Source organism: Corvus cornix, chromosome 3, assembly GCF_000738735.6.
Source record: "Corvus cornix cornix isolate S_Up_H32 chromosome 3, ASM73873v5, whole genome shotgun sequence".
NCBI lineage: Eukaryota > Metazoa > Chordata > Aves > Passeriformes > Corvidae > Corvus > Corvus cornix.
Window position 1 is genome coordinate 55,795,716 of NC_047056.1, and position 24,549 is coordinate 55,820,264.

At 39.6% G+C, this 24,549-nt stretch overlaps 1 protein-coding gene across 1 annotated transcript; it reads right to left on the minus strand.

The window, feature by feature from the left end:
- Nucleotides 1-215: 215 nt before the first annotated feature.
- Nucleotides 216-23,890, minus strand: MYCT1 (MYC target 1). Its single transcript, XM_010400648.4, has 2 exons — nt 23,704-23,890; nt 216-3,228 (listed from the first exon to the last, which is right to left on the minus strand). Exons 1-2 carry the CDS (start codon nt 23,753-23,755, stop codon nt 2,696-2,698), a joined length of 585 nt encoding a protein of 194 aa, XP_010398950.1. The 5' UTR covers nt 23,756-23,890; the 3' UTR covers nt 216-2,695.
- Nucleotides 23,891-24,549: the final 659 nt, after the last annotated feature.

Genomic DNA, 24,549 nt, shown 5'->3' on the forward strand with positions numbered 1-24,549 from the left:
GTAATCCTTTGACGGTGTTCTCATATGGTAAATTCTGACCCTGACTTCAAATAGCATCTTCAGTTTTGGGGTGTTTCCCCACAGAAGCAAAGGCAGGAGCAAGTCCTCATTCACATTTCTAACTGTATCAGCTTGTATAATTAAAGGTAATACTCTTGCCTTTAAAGGATCTTTTATGCAAGTCACTTTTTTTATCACAAAGAAAAAACATGAGATTGAGTTTATAGCATCTAACTTTATTCCATATTCTGAAGCTTCCCGAATGCTTGGAAAACATTTATTTCAGATGTGAAAACAAGTTTTAGGCATCTGACAGTCATACTGGTTATGCATCAAACATCTGTGGTTTTAGTCTCCCTAATCCAGGGCATATAAGAAATGTTTTGATATCCAGTACAGATTTCAGGAGCAAAAAAAATACAGTACATTTAAGCTTTCCTCTTTACATTGTTTACTAGATACAGTGTAATACAAGTAATAATTGTGTAATAATTATGCTGTGGAAAGTTCTACTGTAATGTAATGTGCACTAAAAATCCAGAAGTAAAAATTTACTCATCTAAAATGATTTCACTCTCAAGGGACAAGCAGCTTTGGCCAGCTGGGCGCACAGTGGGTCCAAAGCTGGCAAGTTCTCTCTTCCACAGTCCATCAAACCCTCTAAACAAAGGGAGAAAGCTTGAATTCTACTTTTTGTAGGCAGGTTAGAATAGGCTGCATCACCTACTCTATAGCAAGGACACTTTGAACATACTTTTGCATGCAATGATATTCACCAGACTCAGAAAAACTCTAGATGAAAAAAAATTATTAATGAATGAAATAACTTTTTTTCTTTCTTCCTTCCTTCAGAGGTCTATTATTTTAAGTCTGTAGCCTGTGATCAGCCAAATGCAGTGTAACAGTCTTATCAGCAAGTTCTGGGTGTGCTAGAACCCATAGTGTCTGGAATTAAATGCTCTGTAAACTCTGTAAATGGTTGTTCTTCTAGAATGACATACATCTCTCCAGATGTGTTGCACACTAAAAATGAAACAATGAAATCCAGTCAGTAAATAAATGCAAAATAATTTGCCTTTACAATAAGGAATACTTGTTGTTTACAGTAAGTATTGCTTGTAAGCTCAATGTTTGTAGAGTTATTTGCGAATGGATGAATATTGGGCTGGAATACTGCGGTTCAGAGATCAATGCCAGTGCTTCCTGAGGGATGTTGAGCTCAGCAAAGGGATGCATGCTGCCCATCTCCAAAAGCCTGGAAAACCTGGAAGATGATAAACATTTTTCCCATTCTCAGAAGCTGCTGAATCTTTGTCCTTCCCAGAAGATGAGAACTTGTTCTCCCTACAGAAGTCCCTCAGAATCAGGAGTCCTGAGGCTGGTGCTGCCCAAGCCTCTTAGAAACAACAGGCATATTTGCAAGTGTGGAGTGTGGACAGCTCCTCTGCTTGTGGAAATTCTTTACCCTTAATTTGAACATGCAATATTTAACAGGAAACTGATACAATAAGACTTCATTCGGGTCTCATTTGTCTCTGTTATTTCCAAATCCTGAACATTTTGTCACATCAGTGCAATTAGTCTCTACTAAGCCAGGGGTTAGCTTGGCATGATACACATATAAAAGTCAAGAATATATGTAAGCCTCAACTAAATACTCCATCTTTATCTTCATAGCCCAATTCATTCTATAATCCCAATATTCAGCCATAGATGTCTGAAATCTTGTTTTAGTGAAAGACAAGATTTCAGTGAATAAAAGAAAGAATTAAATGCTGGTACAATTTGAGGAAAACAATTTGAAATAAGGAAATGACTAATCCCATAGGAAATCAGGAAACTTAATTAAAAAATAGTTGTCATTCATACTGCTTATCTGGATAACCAGAACTAGAAAAATGAAACATGAGGAGTTCTGCCCATACAGCCTCACTGGGTATTAAAATGTGACTACTTGTTCTGCTGACTGCAGATGGAAAACTCTTTATAATTGTTATCATGCGTTTAGTGGGTTGTTCAAAACTTTCTGCATGAAGCTTCATATATGTCACAATTTTTTTCCACACTGTGGGGAATTTTAAACAAGCATCCCTAATATGGAGTCTTTTCAGATCAGATCTTTGCAATCAACAGAACAGGATGTCTGTAGCAGCCAGGACTGCATCCTCTACGAGGTCTGCATTTAAGGTTCCTCAGACTGACGCTCTTCTGGGGTTATAGCAAGAAGGTGGGGAATGGGAGGTGCTCTCTGAAAATGTAACATCCTTGGGAAAACACGTAAAATCAAAACTTCTTAAAAAAAAAAAAAGGAACAGTGAAATTTGCATTGATGTGCTGTGTATATCAGTAATCTCTAGTATCATTTGTTTCTTCAAGAAATTATTTCGTTTTTATGTGGCAGCGTTTTTCCCTCTAAAATAAAGAGACAATGGCTGCAATTAAAGGTATAACACTATAAATATGCAAGCATACAATAGAGCAGTAAATAAAAGCCAGCAGTGCAAAGACAAGTGATCTCTCAGACAGTGGGATGTTGGGATCCATGAAATCACTGCTACATGCCTCTTGGCAAAGTACGTCCCCTCTGCAACTGCAGCTGGAGACTTCTCAGAGATCTTCATCATGCACGGAAAATTGTTGAGATAATTGAGGTTCCTCCTAAAATGCACATGTGTGTTTGCAGCAAGGACGAAGCTCAGGATTCTGGGAAAGCTTTTATGATGGTTTCATAGGCGGGAGGTGGGGTTTGCGTGGAGTGGCAGATGCGGAGGTTGTTGTTAGACCAGTGGAATTCAGGTCGACTCAAGCTGTTGGTGGTGCTTCCCACAAGGGTTGTGGTGGTGTTTGTGGGAGTGAGGGTGATCAGCTGACTGTTTGTCTCCACGGGGAGGGGAGGACACTGCAGAAAAGGGTGGAAGGTGGATGCACGGAAACTTGACTTCCTGGGGAAAGAGTTGGCCTGCTCCAAGGAGGCTTGCCGCTGGAAGGTGAGGCTGGCCAGGCTGAGGTTGCTGCGACGCTCGCAGCTGCTGTTGCGGTAAAATCCAGTCCTGCCGGCAGTGTGGCCATGGGATGAAGGTCTGGACCGACGGCTGAAGGCTGAGGGGCTCCCCTGGGAAATGTGGGCACTAGCTCTGCGACGGGACAAGCAGGTGAAAAATGCCCAGATGATCCCTCCAATCACCAGTCCAATCACCATGGACACTGTGAAGGCTATTGTTATCTGCTCTGAAATACAGCAAAAATTAATATCAAAGTTAATGAAGTAACTCTGAAAGATATTCCTGCAAGAAAATTAATTTAAAATGCCAGCCTCCTTAAAAGATGAAACAGCCCCTGGGTCTTCGTGACACATGAACTTCACAACATAAACACAGCAGTTCAGAGTGCTCTTACTATACAGCACTTTGGCATTTGTTTGTCTGGTTTTTTGTTTGGGTTTTTTTGGTTTGTTTTTTTTTTTCTTGTTTGTTTAATTTGCATAATTCGACATCCAGAAAAAAGCTTATATTTAATATCAGTTTCAGTACCAAGGCAAGGAAAGTCTTTAGCTTTTCCCAGAATCAACGACCCACCAGCTCCAAGTGTTATAAAACTGCCAAGTATTTCCTTCTGTAGGCAATAGGAGGTGTGGATTTATGCACTTGTCCTTCTTGTTATAGACCTTTATGTTCTGTGTGTACGTGTTTGCAAACTCACCTATTAAAACAGTGATGTACCTTCTACCATGTTCTTAGCGGAGTAAGCCCTGTATTTATTACAACATTAGAACACTTCCCAGCCTTTTACTGCTGAGTAACAGATCATTTAAAACCTCATAGTAATTAATATAAATTACTACATCCTAAATTATTATGGTCAGAGATAACCCTTCGTAATACTAAGTCTCTTGAATATGTCCTATCCCCAATGCCCAATTTAAAGATGCATTAATCTGCCATTAAGAAAAGTAAATTTCTAGCTCTTTTTGAAAAGTTTTCAAGGCTTGCAAGATCTGAAAAGAAACAAACAGAAAAACAAACCCGTGGCTAGGATTGTTTTCTCTCCCACATGGTTTCACAATATGGAGAGATGTGATTTTTTCTTTGTATATTTCTAAGAAGAGGACAGTTGCTTCAGAAAACTTCACTCAGTTTTCAACCAAGCACCAGCATTACTGCTGTTCTAAAAAGTTCAGAGATATATTTGTAATCCTGGATAAGGCCTGAAATGAATGCAAAACATTTATAGATCTTCTCAAAATTCAAGATGAGCTTGGATCTAAAACAAGAAGGAGCACTATGTTGACAACTGGTGGAGCAAAGAGGGAATAAGCAAGAAATATCCATGGGACACCTTGAAACATATTTGTTCTGTCTGTACTGTTCTATCATATTTGTGAAGCATTTTTGTTAAAAAGGCAAGTATATTCATTAGATAGAGAAAGGTGAGTAACTCCTAGAGCATACTGAAGAGGAGGCCAGATAACACTGTGCCAGACAGAAGGTAGCAACTCCAGGACTGGGATGCAGACATTAGAGGCCCGAAAAGGCAAGATGAGACTAGGCTCAGAATTTTCTAGCAGCCGCTAAAGAGTTTTCCCTGAATTAATTGTGCTGTACAAACAGTCGTTCCCAAACCTCAGAATAATGACAGTGAATCTGGGTTGTGGGACTTGGCCAAATCAGATGCTGAAGATGCAAGGAGAGTGAGCAGCCCAAGTGATGTCTATGGAGAGCAGCCAGCACACCATTGAGAGAGAGGAGAGGTGCCAGGCAGGGCCAGCAGGACTGACTTGCAAACAAAGGCACACCAGTATTGGCAGCCTGGAACAGATTCTTTTAAGTCAGCCTTAAACTTAGGACAGATCACTGCCAGAGGGAGGAAAGAAACATTAGCTTTGCTTCCAGCAGAAGAAATGTAAATGATTATTAGTTAACTGCACTTTAAGAAGTAGTCATTATTATCTTACTTATCTATCTTCTTACTTTTCTCCCTTTAGGGAAAAATGGTTAGTGATGTGATTCATACTTGGAAGGCTACACAATTCTACTGTTCCTGGCCTGTAACCTCTGCTTTCAGGTAGGCTTATAACATTATCCTTTTCAAACAATGATTGGTGAGGATAATGTATTGGATATTGTTGCAGGGAACTGCTCCCTCTCAGGAACACTTTGTTGCCCTTTCATTCCAAGACGGCTCAGACTTGATCCTAAAAGACAATTTTTCTTTAAGCTCTCATTTCTATACCTCAAAAACTTTTGATTGGGCACACTAAAGACAAAGGGTGACTGCCCAGTCTGCTTTCTGCAAGAACCCACAGGCAGCATCCTGCACTGCAACTCTTGGCTTCAGATCAGATCGCTATAAGCAGCTTTCTTCTCACAAAGCCAGTGTGATTCTGCCCTTTATAAAACATCTTTAGAGACACAGCAGGACTTATTGTGCCCCTTTTGGTCAGGAATAGCTTATTATGTCATTTTAATACATTTAATACATTTTGTTACTGCAAGTTCCTACTCATGCTCCCAAAGGTGGGAAGGGAGAGCCAGGACTTGGTGACCTCCAGTTGAATAAATCCCAGAGAGAGTCCTGAAGACAGCACTTCCCACGCACTAGAGCTGCAATCTGCATACCCCTACTGCTGTCCCTGCATGGCTATTGTAAAGTGGAGCAAGAACTAATCCTTTCTTGTGCTCATTTCTTCTGCACTTCAGCTCAAATGCCTGTTGGGTTATTATATTTGAGGCTGCCAAGGAATCCCCCAGGCACAGGGCTCTGTGCTGCCACCCGATATCCCTGCAACTCTTTGGGCTCTCAGCTGGCAAAGGGGATCTCCACAGGGCTCAGCAGCCTCGAGCGTAAGCAGAAGCACAGCAAGAAGCTGAAGTGTACGTGGCTCTGGGGTTGCCATGCACCATGGTGAGGATTTGTCCCTGCATCCCTCGAGCCATAATTTTCACCACCTGCACAATCTGACCAGAGTTTCACACTGTTAAAAGCAGATGAGGGAATTGACAAAAGTATTGAGTGCAGCTCTTCAGTCCTTCCCACGTGCTGTTCCCCTGTGCTGGAGGTACAGCACAGACAATTATCCCTTTGGATAATGATGTCTTTTTCTTTAACTTGTTTATTTCTTCTATTTTTCTATCTCCATATATGATGCAAAAATCAAGGGTCAAATTATTCCCTGATGAAGCTCAGCTGGGTTTACACTGCCTATTTCAGTTGCCAGGACTCCATATGCTCTCTTTTCCATTTGTACCTACATGTAACCCCCTTGGTTCTTATTACAGAAATATCACTAGACCCATTGGTTGCAGACATCTTATTTTTTTTCTCTTCCCAAAATATCACTGACTTCAGTTGGAACTGTGGGTCACACTAATGGGCCAAACTTGCTCTTTGCTTACTCCCTGCAGAGGATGAATTTCACCAAAATGTAATTCAGTTCTAAAACCTTACATTGTAGAATTGTAAATTTATGCCCATTGATTTCCTCTTTAGAATATCCAGCTATCACAGCCCTGAGGTACATCGGAGAAAATATTATCAAACAGGGAAAAAGATCAAAGGTGGAGTGGGACTTGCTGCACCTGGGATTTTGAGGGGAACAGCTGGCTTTCACCAAATTGTTTTTCTCTTCCTTAATCTGGGCAGTGCCAGAGCAGAGCTAGCCTTCCAGGGAGTCAGAGTGATACTGACACAAGGCGTCTCCCAAGGGGCCGTTGTAATATCTTATGGTTTTCTGAGAGCTGTGCATGTCATTCTGCCCTCTGCTTTCAGGGAAAATAGTAAAAACAAAGATCTGGGGATAAGTTAGGCATGCTGCTAATAACAACAACTACCCAGGTGCCGGTCCTCTAAATATGTTTTGATCTGTCTGTTTCTCAGGCTGCTCACACTGCCTGCTTTATTTCATTATGCCATAGCAGAAAAGATTTGGTAGCTCACTTCAGTCAATTCTCCACTCTCACCTCTAACACCAGCTGAGATGAAGGACAAAGCTTTTTGTCAACAATGCAGGAGAGACTTTGAGGTACAAAGCCAGAAATGAAAGGCTAAGGTCAAAAAGCAACTGGATATTTTAGCCACTTTAACTTTCTATCTGCGGCACTTCCAACATGACCATGGCATTTCAGAACCCACAGTAACACCCATAACTTCTGAGTGTTACCCCAGATCTGAAGATCAAGTCAGCTCCTTTGTCAGCTCAGCATCTATCCAGATCAGGCAATTTCTTTTTAATTCTCTGTGTTCCCTCCTCTCTAGTTTCTGCATACAGTGTTAGGGAAACGCGGTGATACACATTTGTACAGCGGATTATTGTATCTGCTGTGCAAAACATTTTCTTGGTCGTTGAAGCTTTCTTTAAGGATTTCATAACTTCTCATGAACTGTACATATGAAGTGATAGCAAATATCCTATTAAATCGATAACCTCTAGCAAGTGCTTATTGCTTTACAAAATCCACACTGGAGAAATTTAGGCATGTTATTTTTAAAGATAATAAACTGGCTGATAAGAGGTTTTTCCTAGCACTTGGCCCTGAAACAATTTCTTCCCATCTGGCCTGGACATCTGAAGGAGGGTCAACCGAAGATGGCTCATACCAATCTGTAAGTCTTCTCAAAAGTGGATTATGTTCTCTTCTTCCTCACTTTGGGGTATACCTCACCAAAAAATAGCAACATAATCCCTACCTAGACTCAGCAATCCCTGAAATACCCAAAATCTTCATAAAGTAGATTTGCTTTTTGTGATAGAGTGTCCCACCTCTATCATATAGGCTTGCAGAATGCTTGCAGAATGCTTGCAGACAAACTAGGTCAACCTCTTAATTCTGTGAGTTTCATTTCCTTTAATTTTTATGGACAACATCAGTCATCCCTTTGAATTCAAAACACATTTGCATTGGGGATTCATTTTCCCAAGAAATTTCTCTCTTGCCCTCAGCTCTGGCTGCAATAAGCTGCAATAGGCTTTTGTTCCTTGACCTCAGGAAACCCTTGGGACTTGTATATTTCCTATACCCTTACGGTAAGGTCCCGAAGGTCTTAAATTAAGGAGGGCACAGGGTCTTCCTTCCCCCATGCTCACAGATATATACATTTTTATTTATTTATTTATTTATTTTTATATATAAACTTTACAGCTGGCCATGATGGGATAGTAGTACCTTTCAAAATCATGTAAGCAGCACTTTTAATGACAGCATCTCAGATCATGAACCCAGGTGAGGTGGAGGAAGACAGGAGAAAGCACTGAATCCAAGGGAAAGAGAAATGGAAAAGCATCTTTTAGTCAAGCTGTGCACATATGATGAATTTGAACTGCATCTTTGCTGATACTAACTAATAAAGCAAATAAAGAACCACTCAGCTTTCCAAGCATCTGTTCTGCTCATTTTATTGCTAAGCACAAGAAGTCAGAAAACATCCACAGGTTGGAGTGATACCTACACATCTGATTTGATTTCTAGTAGGTGACTTTCAAATATTGCAATTTTTGGGTTTTGCAGCTGGTTTTTTTTTTTGGTTGTTTTTTTTTGTTTGTTTGTTTGGGTTTTTTTTTAGTTATTGTTATTGCATTGTTCTTGTTTCATTCAAAGAGTAAAAATTAAGCAGTTTTCTTAGTTTTCACCAGCACAGAGTTAATTTTTCTGCAATAGCCATGAGGAGGCAGAGCCTGGAGCTGTGTGCGCACATCTGGGTTGTTATTCTATACCATGTTATAGGGCGGAATTAAGGGACTCTCACCTCCAGGAAGGGTGTGGCTTCAGGTGGGACAAAAAGCGTGGCAGGGTAGGGAACCTGTTGGTTCACTGTCTCTGGATCATGCCATGTTGCACTGAGGTTTGGTTTTTTTATATGTAAATCACCCACTTTTTATATACTTTTGTTATTACTATTGTTGGTGTTACTGTTTGTTTTCTTATCTCATTGCTGTTTCCAGTAAATTGTTCTTATCTTAACCCACAATTTTCACAATTTTGTGCATCCAATTCTCAACTCCACCCCTGGGGAGGGAATTGGAAGGGGAAGGTGCAGGATAGTGAGCAAACGGAGTCTGGTTTGGGAGAGTCTTGGGGGTGAACACTAGAGTGGGGAGTGCCATTGCTAGGCCACAAGAGAAATTTTATTTTAAAGTTATTAGAAATGGTAAGGTAGCTTGTCACCCAAGAATAGCATTGTTCAGCATTTAAACACAGCTTTCTATAGAGACATTTTACTCATACTACATTGGAGCAAGACTCTGTTCATTTACTTAAACATCTGAGAGTAATTTTCCTATTTTTCTTTTTTCCGCTTGCCCCAAACTAGCATGAGACATTGTGCATCTGACATACAAATTCTATTCCATGGGGACTCCAGCAAGCTCAGATGTAAAACATACAAGTCATTGATTTCAGCTGCATTAGCAACAAGAAGTATCAGAACATACCACTGTGACATATAGTGGAAGAGAGTTATTATTAAATTTTCAAACAAAATTTTAGAATTCTAAATTTATTTCCATTTTATTCCTTTCCTTCTCACATTTTTGCCAGCTCTCTCTCTTTTATGTGATGCCATATGCCAGTTACTCAAACCTTGTTTAAGTTAGTTAGCATTCCTCTCCCTCTATGAACACACATTTGCACGAACAACTTCAGCTTGTCTTACCCCAAAGCTGAAAAGCCTTGATAACTAGTAGAGGGTTTGATCTCAAACATGAAAAAATCGGCTCAGCCTTTTTGTAGTAAGATGATCTTTTCCCAAAATGAAAGCTCAGTGAGAAAAGTGGGTATAAAATGCATACCAACCAGTGCGGCAATTCATACCTTACGCATACATTGCACAGCTTAGTACAGAGCACCAGCTAGTGTATTAAAGCATGCATTGCAGTCTACAAATTACAGAACTGTTAACCTGACAGTAGTAACGGTTCAGACACTATTTTAGAGGCGTCTCAGTGTCTCAGGTTTCAAGTGAGGTTCAGCTAAGTCATTAGCAGGTGATCATAACACAGTCTCTTCTGTGCAAAACCAGACTGGAGCAGCCAGGGTCCATCAGAGTTTGAACAAAGTCATAGCAACTTCCTAACAGCTATAGTCTTAAGGAAACCTCCTTGTCTGACCATACAGAAGCCAGTCTGGCAGTGACACTCACACCACCTGAGCTGGGACAGAAGCCCTTTCACAGGTACACCCCCCACACACACCTACACAGTCAGACCAGGTTTCCTTACCAGCTCAACCCCATAGCAGAGTCTCAGATGTCCAGATCCTTAAAATAATTTAATTATGGTCCAATAACTAAATGAGAGAATAATAGCTCAAGCTGGTGCCTCCAAGAAGGGACCCTGAACAAAGGAACCTCTGGGCTTTTATTCCCTCACAGTCCAAGGGAGGGAAAATTTGGGGTGCTTGGCTCCTGCTGTCTCTGAGCGCCTGAGTGTCCGGTCCCCTGGCAGGGCTACAGGTCCCTGGGCCCTTGTTATGCAAAGGGTCAGCAGGTCATGGGCTCTTGCCTCAGGCTCAGGTTCCTGCCCCCCAGAACACAACCTGAGCTGGCACTGCAGCTGCACCCAGAGCTGCCTGCACTGAATGGATTCCTCAACAATAGCAAATGTACATCTCCAAGCTGGACAGGCTACAGCTACTCTTCCTCATGCATTCCAGATAGTGAGTTTGGAAATGAAATATACCTGGGGCCCAAAGAGCCACCACTTCCTCTCACCACAGAAGTGAACTTGAAGTGATTTGAGCTACTTGAAATGTTATGCTGGTTCTACCAGCTCCAAGAAAGCCGGGCCTAGTATCAGTTGCCAATTCCTATGCTACTGTTGTCATGCTGAGCTCAAAAAAGCAATTTGTTTATATCTGACAAGTGTTGGTATTACTATCTTCCCAAGTGCCACTAACTGTGTTAGCAAAACAGCCTCTCGTTAATCATTTGTAGGCAGTCCATGATTCAGTTGGGTGGATGAATCAGTTGCTGCGTAATATCAACCAGCTGTGATCTTAGTCATGGCAAAACTTCAAGAAACTTCACACATGACTCTTGTGAGATGACTGAGAGTGACAGGCTACAGCACAAGATAGTTCAGGTAGTTGTGATGTCCAGAAAATGAAGAAGCAACAATAGGGACATCTTGAAAACAGAATCTGTGGGGGGAAAAAAGCTGAAAGAAAAGCAGACTGTGAAGGACATAAGAACAAATAAGGGGCATAGTTATGCTGCCAGAAATATCAGACCTCTGCTTTCAGACACAAATTTGCTAAAGGGATGTTTTATGCAGCCTGTGCTACTGTGAGATTCTTTCCTGCAGAAACAGAGGGTAATTGTCCCACTTCACCTAATAACAGGGGTTTTTTTATGTCTACGGCAGATAAAATAAGAAGTTCTGTGTTTAAAATAAAAGAAAGGAAATTAAAAATCTGTTTCTATCTATGAAGACAGGTAAGAACTAGAATAGACAGTCCAGGCATGTAGTGCATCTACCCCCAGTAAAGATTTTAAAAAGCAATATCAGTCAGGAGTTGTCATATAGTTAATCCTGTCTTGAAAAAAGAAGGTAGAACAAATGACAGCTCAAGGACCATGCTCACGTCATTTTGTGCAGTTTTTAAGATATTCTTTGATCAGGTAAGCAAATGGGCTCCAGAAGCATCTGAAAAATTATTAATTAAATGACAAGCTAAAAAAAAAGGCAGTCCGTGCTTTTGGATCAATACTCCTTTTGAAATGCAGAGGGGCTGGTTGTTCATCAGAGGGTTACTTTCACAAATGAGGAACCTATCTAGGAGCAAGATTGCCCTCTGCTGGAAACTGATGCTGGAAATCGAAACAATGCAGAAACCACCTTCGTTCTAGTAACACAGGGAGTCAGAAAAAGCTAGAGAGAAACATTGCAATGGAAGATTACAGAGACGTTCATACTACTTCAAAAAACAGAAAAATTCTGAATTTCATCGCCATAAACACATAGGACTAGCATTTTGCAGAGGCTTTGAAAGTGAAGTAAACCGAGGCACAGCAGAATTGTTCAGAATCTTAAACTTGTAAACTTGTACAGCTTTGTAGCTTTCTGGAGGTATCTGTGATCATGGAGGAGCATAAGCCTAAGTCTGCTCTTAAATTCATATTTCTTGACATCTGTAGTGGTGTCCAGAATGATCTCCATGCACCAGAGTACATTTGCTTTGATTACTAATACCATAATCCATTGTGATAAAACCACAGAGGAGTGGAATATGCCATCTCAATATCCCACAAATCAACTCAGAGTTAATGATGTTCCCTTGATAATGCTGGGAGTTGATTTTTACTGGAATGACAAATAAAGAGTAATGGTAAAAAGCAGAAGGAAACATCTAAGAGATGTCAGCATGTTTAATTTAGTGCCTTTGGCACAACTATGTAAAACAAAGCAAAGATTCCTTCAGGCAGACAGACAAAAAAACTTTGTTACCATGTGGTTTCATTGTGATTCCTAATGCATAACAAAAGCAGTGATAGAATTTTATCTTTTCTGCATGTGCAGCAAGCAATCCTCTGGCCAGGCATTCTTACCTACCTCACAAAACCAGACCTAAGCTATACGGCCTCTGTATGAACCTAAATCAAACACTAAATTACAATCTGACATGGTGCAATGTGACATTATAGTTATTACTTAATTGATAAAAATAATTTACACCTGAGAAAAAGTAATCTCATATATGGACAGAGCACGAGTGACTGGAGTGAAACCTTAAAATTAAGCAGAATTTTCTAAAATTCTTAAAATTAAGGATGAAATACTGAAACACATAACCTACATTTAAGAAAAAAGAAGACATCCAGAGGTAAAACAAAGCACAAGGATTTGGGGTTGTTGGGAAGAATGTGGGGTGGGGAATATACATATATAATCCCACCACAGTGATTCTGTTATCAGTGCCTGACCCAGACAGAGCTTCAGGTGGAGCTTGTCCTTGCTTGAAGAACCCACAAAAGCCAGGAAGTATACTGGAAGCCCAGGTCTTGAAAGAATACAGAGAAGAATATTTTAAAAGATTCAGAGTGAGAAAGCACTCTAGCTATACTAGAAATGCGTCATTTCAGCCTTCCCAATGCATCCTGTACACAGAGACTCCCAATGCTTGTAGTGCTTGTAGTAAGTGCTGCAAACTCTGCCTGTGTCCCTCTGAGTCTCAAGAGTCTCTTTCCTTCACCTGAGAGGCAAGACCTTGTTCCTGCTCCTTGCTTTTGGTAGTGCAATCTCCCTCCCTCTCCCCCTGCAACCTGTTAAGCTGTTTCCCAGGAGAGGAGCAATCTTCCCTTTACAGCTCCATAACTCTTTACTCTCCATTTTAAATGCACATCATGTAAAGTTTGTGAACTTTGCTGAATACTCTTCTGAAGTATTCAATAAACAAGTGTTCAAGGAGCAGGAATAGTGATCTGTATATTTTTCACCACACAAATAGCTAAGCTACATCCAGTAATGTAAAAAATCTTCTGCTCTATGTCTTCATCTGGAAACAGGTATAATAGTGAGCATTTTGAGAAGACAGAAGTGTGTTTATATGTGGCAGTACTGTACTCTTCAGTTAGTTACCTGAAGTCCAAAAACTGATCTTTCTTTGTCCCAGTACCTCCTGGGTGAACATCAATCCATTTGGGAGATTGCACCAAATATTTCTATGAATATCTGTATCAGTGTGGGCTAGGAGACCCAATTAAGTAACAGTCATAAGAATCAAACCCTCAAGCTAATAAATGCTGACATAATTTCTAAATGAATGGATTGCTGATCTGGAGTATTAGTCAACTCTTCTTGACCCAGGACAAATGATCCAGGCTGGAGACTAAATATGAAGTGGGGCATTGGTGCTTGTCCCATATCAGCCAGTGGCATCTGGGAGGCTGTAGTTGCACCAAGCTGGTCCAGGTCCTGCTTGCCCAGAGATTCCTACACTTCTCAATTAACAGAACCATCAATGGTTTCCTTCTTTACTTATATTTTGCCTGCGTAACTTATGCACTTCCCACAGATGTCACGTGTCTGCTTGGTTGATTCATCTTCCATTACCCTGTATAACTGAGAGATGGTATTGATGTAACATAATTTTTAAAAGCAAAAGGTTTAGAATCAACAGATGTCAGTTAAATGGTCAAACATGTCATAAATGTGTGTTAGGATGCTGGATTGTGAATGTAAATGTTTGAAACAGGGAATTAATTTTCTTCTGCAAATAAATTGAAATGGTAGAATTGGGTGTTGTGTATAAATACAGAGCATTTTCCTTCAATAAGTTCTACAAGAAGAACTGAGGCAGAACCATGGCACCCACAGTGTGCTGAGACCAGCTCATGTGAGTATGAACACTGTTAGGCTCTAGCAGGTGACCATGCAGCCACAGGACGTTTGTCCTGGGGAGAAAGCACAGCCCTAAGGTGCCTTGGTTATGTGACAGTTTCACATGCCAACACATTCCCTGGTGTAGTGCTTGAGGGAAGAAATATTCTTTGTGTCCTAAGGACCAGATTTCTGAATTTGGTGGATAAAGAATGATGCTTGTGGCAGCTCTTGTAACAACGAGCAGCATCATGTACTTAGTCAATAATGCAGGTGTAATTGTTAAAATGTGTGTATGCTGTGTGCTTGATTATTATTTAAATAATATTCTAAAGAAACTTTGCCTTTTCTTTGTACTACCTCTGATTTGTGTCCTTCCTGCTAAAGATGGTGAAGTATTTGATAAATCAATGGCTATATAGTGGGGTGGGGAAAGCAGGGAAGTAATAATTAGGATGCCACAAAACACAGCCTGAGGATGACAGACTCACTTTAAAAGAATAATTTATATACAAGGAAGAAATCGTGCTCTGAATAGACAGAATGCAAGAATAAGACTGGTCTCTTTGTGACATAGTTTGTTGCTTTCATCCAACTACAGTAATAATACTCTTTTCTTTGGGCTTGCCAGAATAAGGGCAAAGAAAAAAATAAGTTCCTCATTAGTATCTCCTTTTATCTCTCTGACAGGCTTGCACACAAGATCTTGGAATGCATTTACATATTAACTTTTTCAATCTAAGCCTCTCTAAGTCAGACTTTCTCAATATCTGACTATTGTTATGGTCCCCTTCGCTTCAGCAATGGAGGCAAAAATGTTCATGTGTTCATCAAATCTTTTATTTAACTGATAAAAAAATAAGCATAATGATATTAGATTTGGGATAGTTTGATAATTCTTCCCCTTCAGAAGACAGTATATGATTTATGAAGTAAAAGGACATGGCCACTCCAACAAACAGTACTGCCACGTGCATAAGAAATCCAACTGAGAAGCTGCGTACAGATCAGCTCTTCCCAAACACAGCTGAGGGGGAACAGAAACATGGCATATCTTGAAGCTGAGAAGTGGAAGATGAGCAATGCCTTCCCTTTTAATTACATCACAGGTCATGGATTTATTTCTTTTTTGATATGAGAATATTTCTGGAGGACTTCAGATGAGGAGCCAGGAACCCTGAGTGTTACAAAAGAATAAGATTCTCTTCTGTCATGCTGCCACTGAAGAGCTGATGTTCAAATGCAGTTGCTGCCATTGCTAATGCCTCATCATCACATGCTGTCTGTTATCTTCCTTCAGTTAAACCCACACCCTTGTTGCCATTGCTCTCGGTATTACCACTATTTATATGACAGCTGTGTCCTCTTTGAGTCACTGCCCCCGGCTGCTCTGCTGCTGCCTTGTAACACATCCCAAGTCAGCTCAGGGGAAGTGGAAAGGGGAAGACCTTCTGGTGATCTTGACCTGATAGATAGGACTTTTCCTTGTAGAGATCTTAACAGGTTCAAGCAGAGGAAAGGTAGTGTGTGTGGGTGTCACTTGCCCTAGAAGTCTTCTGATTACCATGTTCATGGTTCAAATTATGTGGCATACTTAAATCAGCTTCAGACTACTTGATCACTTGAGAAGTGATTTAGTTATGTGATTCTTTTTATATCTCTATCACAGGATTCTCATGCAGATCAGTATCTCATCTGAAGTGGAAAACAAAAGCAACTGAAATATCTGTAGCTCTGGAGGCCATGCAGCAAAAGTTACTTGGATGCTGCGGGGCCTGTGAGAATGCACAATCCTACAACCCTCTCCAAGAGGGGAAAAAAAAGTCTGTCTCAATTCTTACACAGGTGAAGCTGAGTTTTACTGGTGCTGACATTATTTGGTTTTGCTGTGTTCCCAGGCTCTGACATCCCAGTGTGTGGCATTTTTAACAAAAGCAAAACTGGCCCCTATCCTAAAACTCTGCTGAGATGTATGGGATTTTCATAGTCCTGATTTCTGTGCTTTCACCATGCAGGGACATGGCAATTGTTCTTCATCCATATGAAGCAGGTTACCCATTCAAGTTAAATATTTGGTTAAGTAATCTGGAAATATGGCTTCACTATTAAATTTGTGGCATCATGTAACATTTCACTGAGGAGCAGGAAGGAGAACATGTAGATACTCTAGATTTAAAGCTGGTAATAAGAAGGGAAGCATTTCAGGGACGTAACATTAATGTGAAGATCTCATTGTGTTTCATAGTGTTGTTTAAATGCATCATAATTTATATCTGTGTTGTACATCTGCTTCTCAGATAAATCTACTTGAAATACTCAGTGTGTTTACAGGAAACATTTGCAAAGCCAGAGTTGTCTTTCTATCTGATCATGTGTCACATTTTAGCTCATCGCCTTTCTCTTGTGAACGTCCTTACTAAGCAGAACAGGGAAATTCTCTTTGGTTTTCAAATAGGGGCCTGAAATATGGTGGTGCCATCTATCTTCTCTCCCAGAAACCAAACTAAAAATCTGCCTTCCAGTATGCCTATTTCCAAAAACATATTTAAGGGAATCCTGCTTTTTCTAAGTTCACGTTGCCCATAGGAAAATAAGACAATTCTAGCTTCTCAATGAATTAGGGAAGAGTAAAGGTATTTTTCTCCATGTTAGGAACCCTGCCTCAGGAGTCTGATGAACACATTCCAAAGCTGATTAAAATTTCTTGTAGGAGGGGTGTGAGAAGGCTTTATGTCACCATTGCTTTTACTCAACACAGCTACACATTCACTACGCAAGGTATGCTTGCAGGTGTGTTATTTGACAGAACTGGAAATCTGCAGCCCCAAGGACATGGTTTGTCCATACCAGACCGACACAAAGGTGCACAGACATTCTCTACTTCTTTCTGCAGTATACCGTGTGTCATGCACCCACACTGTTCACATATGTTGCACGTATTTTAAGGAAATGGTGCTCCAATCAGTCCATCTGATCAGTATCTTCAAGACAAAGAAACAAGGCTATATTTTTCAGCCAGATTTCCTGGCCATTTTCTGTAGTGAATTCTGAGAGCTTTCTGACTAAACTAGGAAATGCATCCCACCTTATTATTTACTGTTTTATGTTAGACTACTTTTACTTGGGGTTGCCCAAATTCCCATGCCACTGACTGATACCAGAATAAACCAATGAGGAAGGCATTTCCATTATGCACTCTTCAAAACAAGCTTTTTCTACCATCAGTAGATATACTTGGCTGTGAAATAGGAATGAAAGAAGCAGCTCTTTGTTATTAGAAGACATAAGAGTACAGAAAGGTAGTTTTAGTCATGGACAACATTTTCCTTTTTTAAAGGCTCCATCTTGAATGAGTAAAAGAGAAAATATTAGTCAGAAGATGGAAGGTTAAACAAGCACTAAAGAACAACAACGACTCTAGAAAATTTATAATAGCAAATCTGAAAGTATGAGACATTTATTTGATTGGAAAATATAGGTGAGAAGTCAGAAGAAAGGTTTGTTCACACACAATTGGCTCTCATATTAGCTCCATCATTATGGGCACTACTCAATGTCTGCTCAATGATTCAAGCCCCTAAATATCATAGATCACAAGGTAAAACCCTGAGTTGCAAGTCCTGAGCTGTGGATCAGTAACCCTGATGAGACGGAATCCAGACTCGGCGATTCAAGGTTTAAGCAGACTTATTAAAGTAGTACTTGATAAAGCACTCTGGGAAATCTGAGCAGGAAAGTGGTTGCTGTAGATATTGTCGGTGTATGCCAGATGGGGAGCTGCAGATTCTGTGTGCAGACTGCATTTTACATATATATATGGCTGGCTGTGGCACAGGAAAGGTTTTAGTACAGGCTTCTGACCGATGAACTCAGATATATCCTTTCAGATATGTCTGACTTCACCAACCCAATATGGTTCATTCCCTCCTCTGATAACATTTGCTTAGGCCATTCTGCTCCTTTCCCTCCCATTCACCATGTACTGATTAATTTGATTTGCTTTTAATTTTTATTCTTATTGGGTAATTGTATCTTTTGTATACTTTTCTATATTTTTTGGTGTAATGTTTTAACTAAGTGCTAAAAGGCAATGAGGTTAAAGAAATTAAAAATTGGCAATGTCAGTTTTCACTGGAATGAAATTTTCATTTATTGTCCCCAGTAGTACTATGAATGAAGAACTGCTTACTTAGACATAAAAAATACAGTGTATTGTTTTGGGTCATGGCAAAACTCATATTCGCTCACAAAAAGGCTCTATCCTTATTTTAGGTCTCTATTTTCTGAAGAGTACCTATTATTTTGGAGAGTCTGATTATTTTGGATAATCACTGTAAGGAATTATTCTCTAAAACACTAGAACAAGACTGCATGATGGGGTTGAAAGAAAGCATTTTGCCTTTCTCCCTCTCTGTTCTCCTGTTGAGGCTGCTTCCAACAACAGGAGCCTGTAAAGTCTGAAGTCATCTGATTCCAGCACAGTAATTTCAAAAGGAAGAAGCTCATTTTTTCACATCCCATTTCCAAACTTTTGCAGGCATCAGTGATCTAACCCAAAGACTCTGCAGAAAGAGATTATATCTCCTGTGAAGAGATTTATTCCTTGTGCTATGAATTCCTTACGATGTGTGATATGCTGCCAAATATTGCATTTTTAAAATTACTGGTGTTTTCCAAATCACAGAGAGTTGACAAAACAAAAGAGACAAACTGCGAGGAAAAACTCTGGGTGATACAGTGTCTGCAATCACCTTGCTCTATTTTGGCTCACTGTCATGAATTAAAATACCAGGAAGAATACACACACTAGGGCAAAATTTTGGAAAGGGAGAAAAGAGACTGTAAGAGAAGAATAATGACAATTCAGGAAATGCAGCATTGAGATTGATATATCACCTGAATCCAAAGCTCTAATTTTGTTGCCCTTTCCTCCCTCTTTTTTCCACTTCAACCCTGAAGTGTTTCTCTACTAAGAAAAAACCTTCAGTGGACTAAATCATCTATAAGTGTTTCTATGTCACAACTTTACTTCCTCCTTTCTACCAGGAAAGGAATTGCATTGTCAGCTTATTGAAATCCTCTGCCCTATTAGCAATTCCAGGCCTACCAGGATAAAGGCCTTCTGGGGAGCTCTGGTTCAAAGCTGCTGGTCTTTTCCAGTCATCAAACTAGGAACAGCAGTGGCCTGTACGAAGATACCACTGCCACATCTGCTGTCAAGTGCTCCACAGCTGGCTCCAAACTGTGGTCCTTCTGTGTGCACATCTCCAGCAGGAAAGCTGAGGCAGCTCCCGGAGTGTTTGTTGCTGCTGAAGTTTGAATGGAAAGTGTACAAAGTGTATGAACCAGAGCAAAGGGAATGAGGAGAGACCACCCAGTGGGTATGCTGGAATGTGCTGACATAGACATCCGAGTGTAAGCCAAGAGGCTTAACCTGGTCACCCCACTGGCCCCCACAAATGCTGCTTCTCCTACTTGCAAAGAAATCTGGATCTGTTTCTTATGCTTCTACTCTGCCATGATTGCCACCTGTGAAGGATCCTAGAACAGGAATCATGTCCCATGGCTTTCCAGGCTGCTCTTTGCAGTGTTGAGCAGCTGTGTCATTGATTGTGTCAGTGCTCCCCTTCACAAGTATTACTCCAGTTCATAAAGATAATGACACACAGTCCTTAACCACAATTATTGCTACACCAGTAACACGATAAACACAGCTCCTCCCTAATGCCATCTTTTCCAGCAGAGCACATAGTCTGACTTTCAAACAAACAGATGCATTTTAATGAAGAGAAGACAAGTGGGTTGAGGGAGAGACAAGGCAAAATTTGATACATTTAAAAACATGGCTGCATTTGTAGCTTATGAAGACAAGCAATAGGGCCTATAGTATGTGCCAAGCAGTTTGCAGTCTCAAAATGCTGGAAGCCAGCTGATATATGGCATTATTTCCACACACCAAACAAATTACACCCTGGATTCTGATTCAAGAAAAGAAAAATTGTCCTTAATGTTTTTAAGGTATTAAATTTTGAGGTTGCATTTTAAATAGGCACTTGAGTAAAACTTGACTGAAGGATAGTTTAGGGATCTAAGTTAATGTTGATTAAAATCTGCTTACACTTTTTGTCTCTGCTGCTGTCACATTGATCAAATGCTCTATTTAAATTAAATTTCCTGATCTGAAATTATATTGCTTTCTATGCTGAACAAATAGGATTGTCTTGAAGACATTTATTGTATTTACTTGTGTACAACAGAAAATACTTTTAGGAATTACAAGAAATGCACTCCCAGCTTAACTGGAAACATCTTTGCTTCCACTGTTATCTTATAAATCAAAATGAACTCAGTAAAGACTATATTAAAACAGTAAAAAGTAGGATTATTGGTTGCTGAATGGGTATCAAACCTTGAATTTCTCACTCAGCTATTATTAAGCCTCCTTTTGAAACTAGTAATAAAAAATACAATCCAGACTCTCTGTCTACAGTTCCAATGTGATATCAGCAGTGCTGAAGTTCAGCAGGGGCTGGCTTTAAATGCTTCTCTTCTTACCTCTTCCAAAGTACCATACTATGGATTCCCACTGCAAAGGAGGGTGGGCAGCAGTTACATAGCTTCACAAAAGTTGGCGCCTGATAGAAATGAGCTTCTGAATCCTGGCAGCAGCTCAGACAACTTATCTGAAACAGACATGTATATCTACATGACTGCGAAGTCTGTTGTAGGAAAAAGCTCTAGCCATGTGAGAGTCAGGATCCCAATTTTGTGCTTATGACACATTACAGAGGACATTTGCTGACAGGGCCAGGAGTTCTATCATAAACTCATTAATTTAAAACAGAACAGTTTAATTTTTTTTTCCTGGCAGAATTCATTTTAGGCCAGCAAAACAACTTTTTTTCTGGCTTTGTTTTCCTTCACTGCATAATTTGGCATTCCAAAAATACTGCAGATTGATGATGGTGACATCTGAATTCAAAGAAGAATTCCTGCAAGGTCTGCAGCTAAGCACTTGTACAGTTATTGACTCTCCAGTTTGTCACTGATTGTACACAGAGCTTGAAAAAAAAGTGTACTGATTTTTTTCCTAATTTTATAATTTTTTAAGATCTTTGCATGAAAGAGAGGGTTTAGACTACTTAGACAACTCACACAGAATGACTTATATTGAGGTGTTTATATCTTGTTTTTCTCTATGCAGCTTGGTTAAGGCACACTTCCACTGGCCTAAAGCAATTGTAAAAAGATTTATATGCGCTCACACATAAATAAGCAGAGGACAGTTTAGTTTGTTCATTGTTCTAAAATTCCTAGAGTCACTTTTAAGAAGCTATTGTGTGAAGTTATCACTGGAAACTGGACAACTATAGAAAGCAGGATGCCTGTATATTTTCCAGCACAAGGAACCAGCTGTTAGACAATAGATGGTTTATAAAACTGTAAGAGATTAAATATCATTATGAACAGTTGCTTAGACTATTCTTACAACATTGATTTTTTTCTCACAATCTTAGTCCCTCTCAGCAAAACTTTGCATAAATGTTGAAGTTTACACTTTGTCTGAGTCCATGGAAGATGCTGAGAAATCACACATGCATGGAGAAGGAATGCATCGTGGTAATGTAGTAGCATTCACAGTACTACATGGTGGGTGGCTTAGAAAATAGCTTGTAAGCTGTGTCCTAAAAAATCAGTTGCAAGTACTGCACTCTTATTAAATTAAGAACTAAATTTTATTTATATCTATTACGTGTAGTTTTATTTTTACCTCAAGTCATGTATCTCAGGGATGTCAGAAAACACATTTCTATCATTTTAAGTGATGTTTCCACACAGTGGAAACAGTTTCCACACACCCTTCCTAGTCTACCGTATATGATATACCTACAGGAAAGGAAGAGAAAATGATATTCACTCTTCTAAAATCTATCAGAAAAATAAGAAAAATCTGAGAGGCATCTTCCCTTTCAAGGACCATGCAAGCTCCTCACAAAAATCAAAGCTCTGAGGTTCATCTGCTGTCAGAGCCTAAGCAAATGGGATGTGATTGGGGCTGGGCACAATGTCAGTCCCTGGCAAGCAAGGTGAGCAATGAGGATGAAAGGAGGTTCTGGCCCTTTCAGCATTAAGACAGTTAAGTTGTGTCCTGCTCTGTGTTGTCAAATGCAGCAAGTTTTTATTCTGAAAGAGCCATTTTAGAATTACATCCATTTTCACTGTAAAAAATTATTATTGTTCTTCAGAGTCCAGCAGACAACCTCCAGACAAAAGACTCTGAAACAGTAATAACTGTAATTTCTTCTCAGTTAATCTCTAAATATTTATCAAAGATGTCGAGTATCAGTACCCTACTCTTTGGTCTCAGACACAAAATTAAGTGAGTCTCTCGTGGTCTCTCAGTAGGAAAATATATGTATCACTGCAGGAAGCTTAGATGGCATTCAACAGATTCTTGTTCCTCATGACAAGAAAAAAAGGAACTTCTTTCCATCCTCATGTATGTTTTTTCCACTCTTTTCCTGGAGCACTCCTATGCAACTGAATTCCTATTTTGCTGATGCACATTATTTTTTAGTTTTAAATAGTGTTCAGATTCTTGGAGGGATCATTGCTCAATAGCAATAATATAATAGAGAAAATGAGATATGTGATTCATTCTAAGCTAATTGCTAATAAATGTTAATATTAAACATAGCAAGCAATAGAGCTTTTTGGAGGGATTTTCCACAGCAATAGCATAGAATCTTTAAGATCAAATCAGTTAATCTAATTACCCTGAATGAATTTCAGTGTAACATATACTTCCACCTCACGCTATACATTTCAGTTTATCAACTATTCCCAGATTTGGGTGAAAGAAAACAGCCATAATTGATAATAATCAAAATATACATTGAAGAAAAAATAAGGAAAATCTCACCATGAGGCAGCACAATAAATTACAAATAACTTTTCATTCTGGGGGAATAAGAGTTTATTCCAAAGGTTGAAACGCATTAAGCCTTTGTTATACCATTTTCATCAAAAGATGAAACAGAACATGTCTGCTGCGTAGGTACATCCATTAAGCAGTTGAGAATGTCTACCTGACCTGGCTATTGACTGAAGTCAATAGACACCTTTACAACTGACTTCAGTAATTAACTTTTTGGAACAATCAATTTTGCCCCAGCAGCCCCTGCTGTCTTGATCCATTTAAAAAACACGATAAAATTTTGTTGAAGAAACATTTGGAAAACACTCTTATCACTGCAGGAAATACAAAACCTATTCATTACTCTTCGCATCCAACATGAGGCTTGAAATTGTATCGAGGTATTTTTTAAGGCAATCAACAACAAATATCTGCATCTACTTTAGTAATATTCTAGAAAAAAACCCAATATCCTTACCCCAAAACTTTGGTGGCCATGTGATTGGAGGAAAAGTACTGTTCTTATCCATAACATCCAAATAGCAAATACAGAATGGTATGTCCACAGAGGAGCAATAGTTTTCTGAAGGTTTGAAATTTTGCACTAGAAGCAAAGCTTTTGTGCTGCCACAGAACTGTGTTGTTTGCCTGAAAGGAAATGGATGTATCACATTTCCTGCTTGTGGACTCGAATTAGTAAGTGCTTGCCTTATCTTGGAACACCACATGGTTCCCGAGACAGGGAAGTAGTTTCCTTCTCGTCATTTCCTCAGGCAGAGCAAATCGACTCAGAACAATACCAAATCACCTCCTTCTCTGAAACTTTTTGAACTCCCTAAGTCCAGAGATAGAGAGATGAAAAATCCTTTCTCTTTCCTTTAAGGATTTTTTATGTTGAAGACCTTCCTTAAACATCCAAAAGCACTTGTATTCAGTAGGAATTTTCAATAAGAAAGAAATGCATCAAGAGGTTTTTAATGGACACCAATTCTTTAGGATATTAATTTAGGGTATGAGGATGGTTAAGTATTCACCATTGTTCCTTGGCTGGTTTGAGGAACTAGCTGGGCCTGACAGTGTAACTGTAAATTCTTTCCTTTCCACACCCCATTCTGAAATATGAGTTCCCTGGAACACAAACAGGCTTTGAGCTAATTGCGTGGACACGTTTAATACAATGCAGTGTTAATTCCCCGATGGAATTGTAGGTACTGCTGCTATATATAACATGTAGAAATAACAACAAACCTACAAAAGAAAATAGACATGTAATGACATAGACCTAGAATTAATGGAGAATGAATGGACATTGATAAAATATAAG

Excerpts from the sequence above, each read along its gene's own strand:
- MYCT1 (XM_010400648.4), bottom strand. The coding sequence starts at position 23,755 with ATGGATAAGAACAGTACTTTTCCTCCAATCACATGGCCACCAAAGTTT. Across the intron at positions 3,229-23,703 it reads ATGGCCACCAAAGTTTTGGG|AGCAGATAACAATAGCCTTC; the intron begins GTAAGGATATTG and ends GCTGTATTTCAG.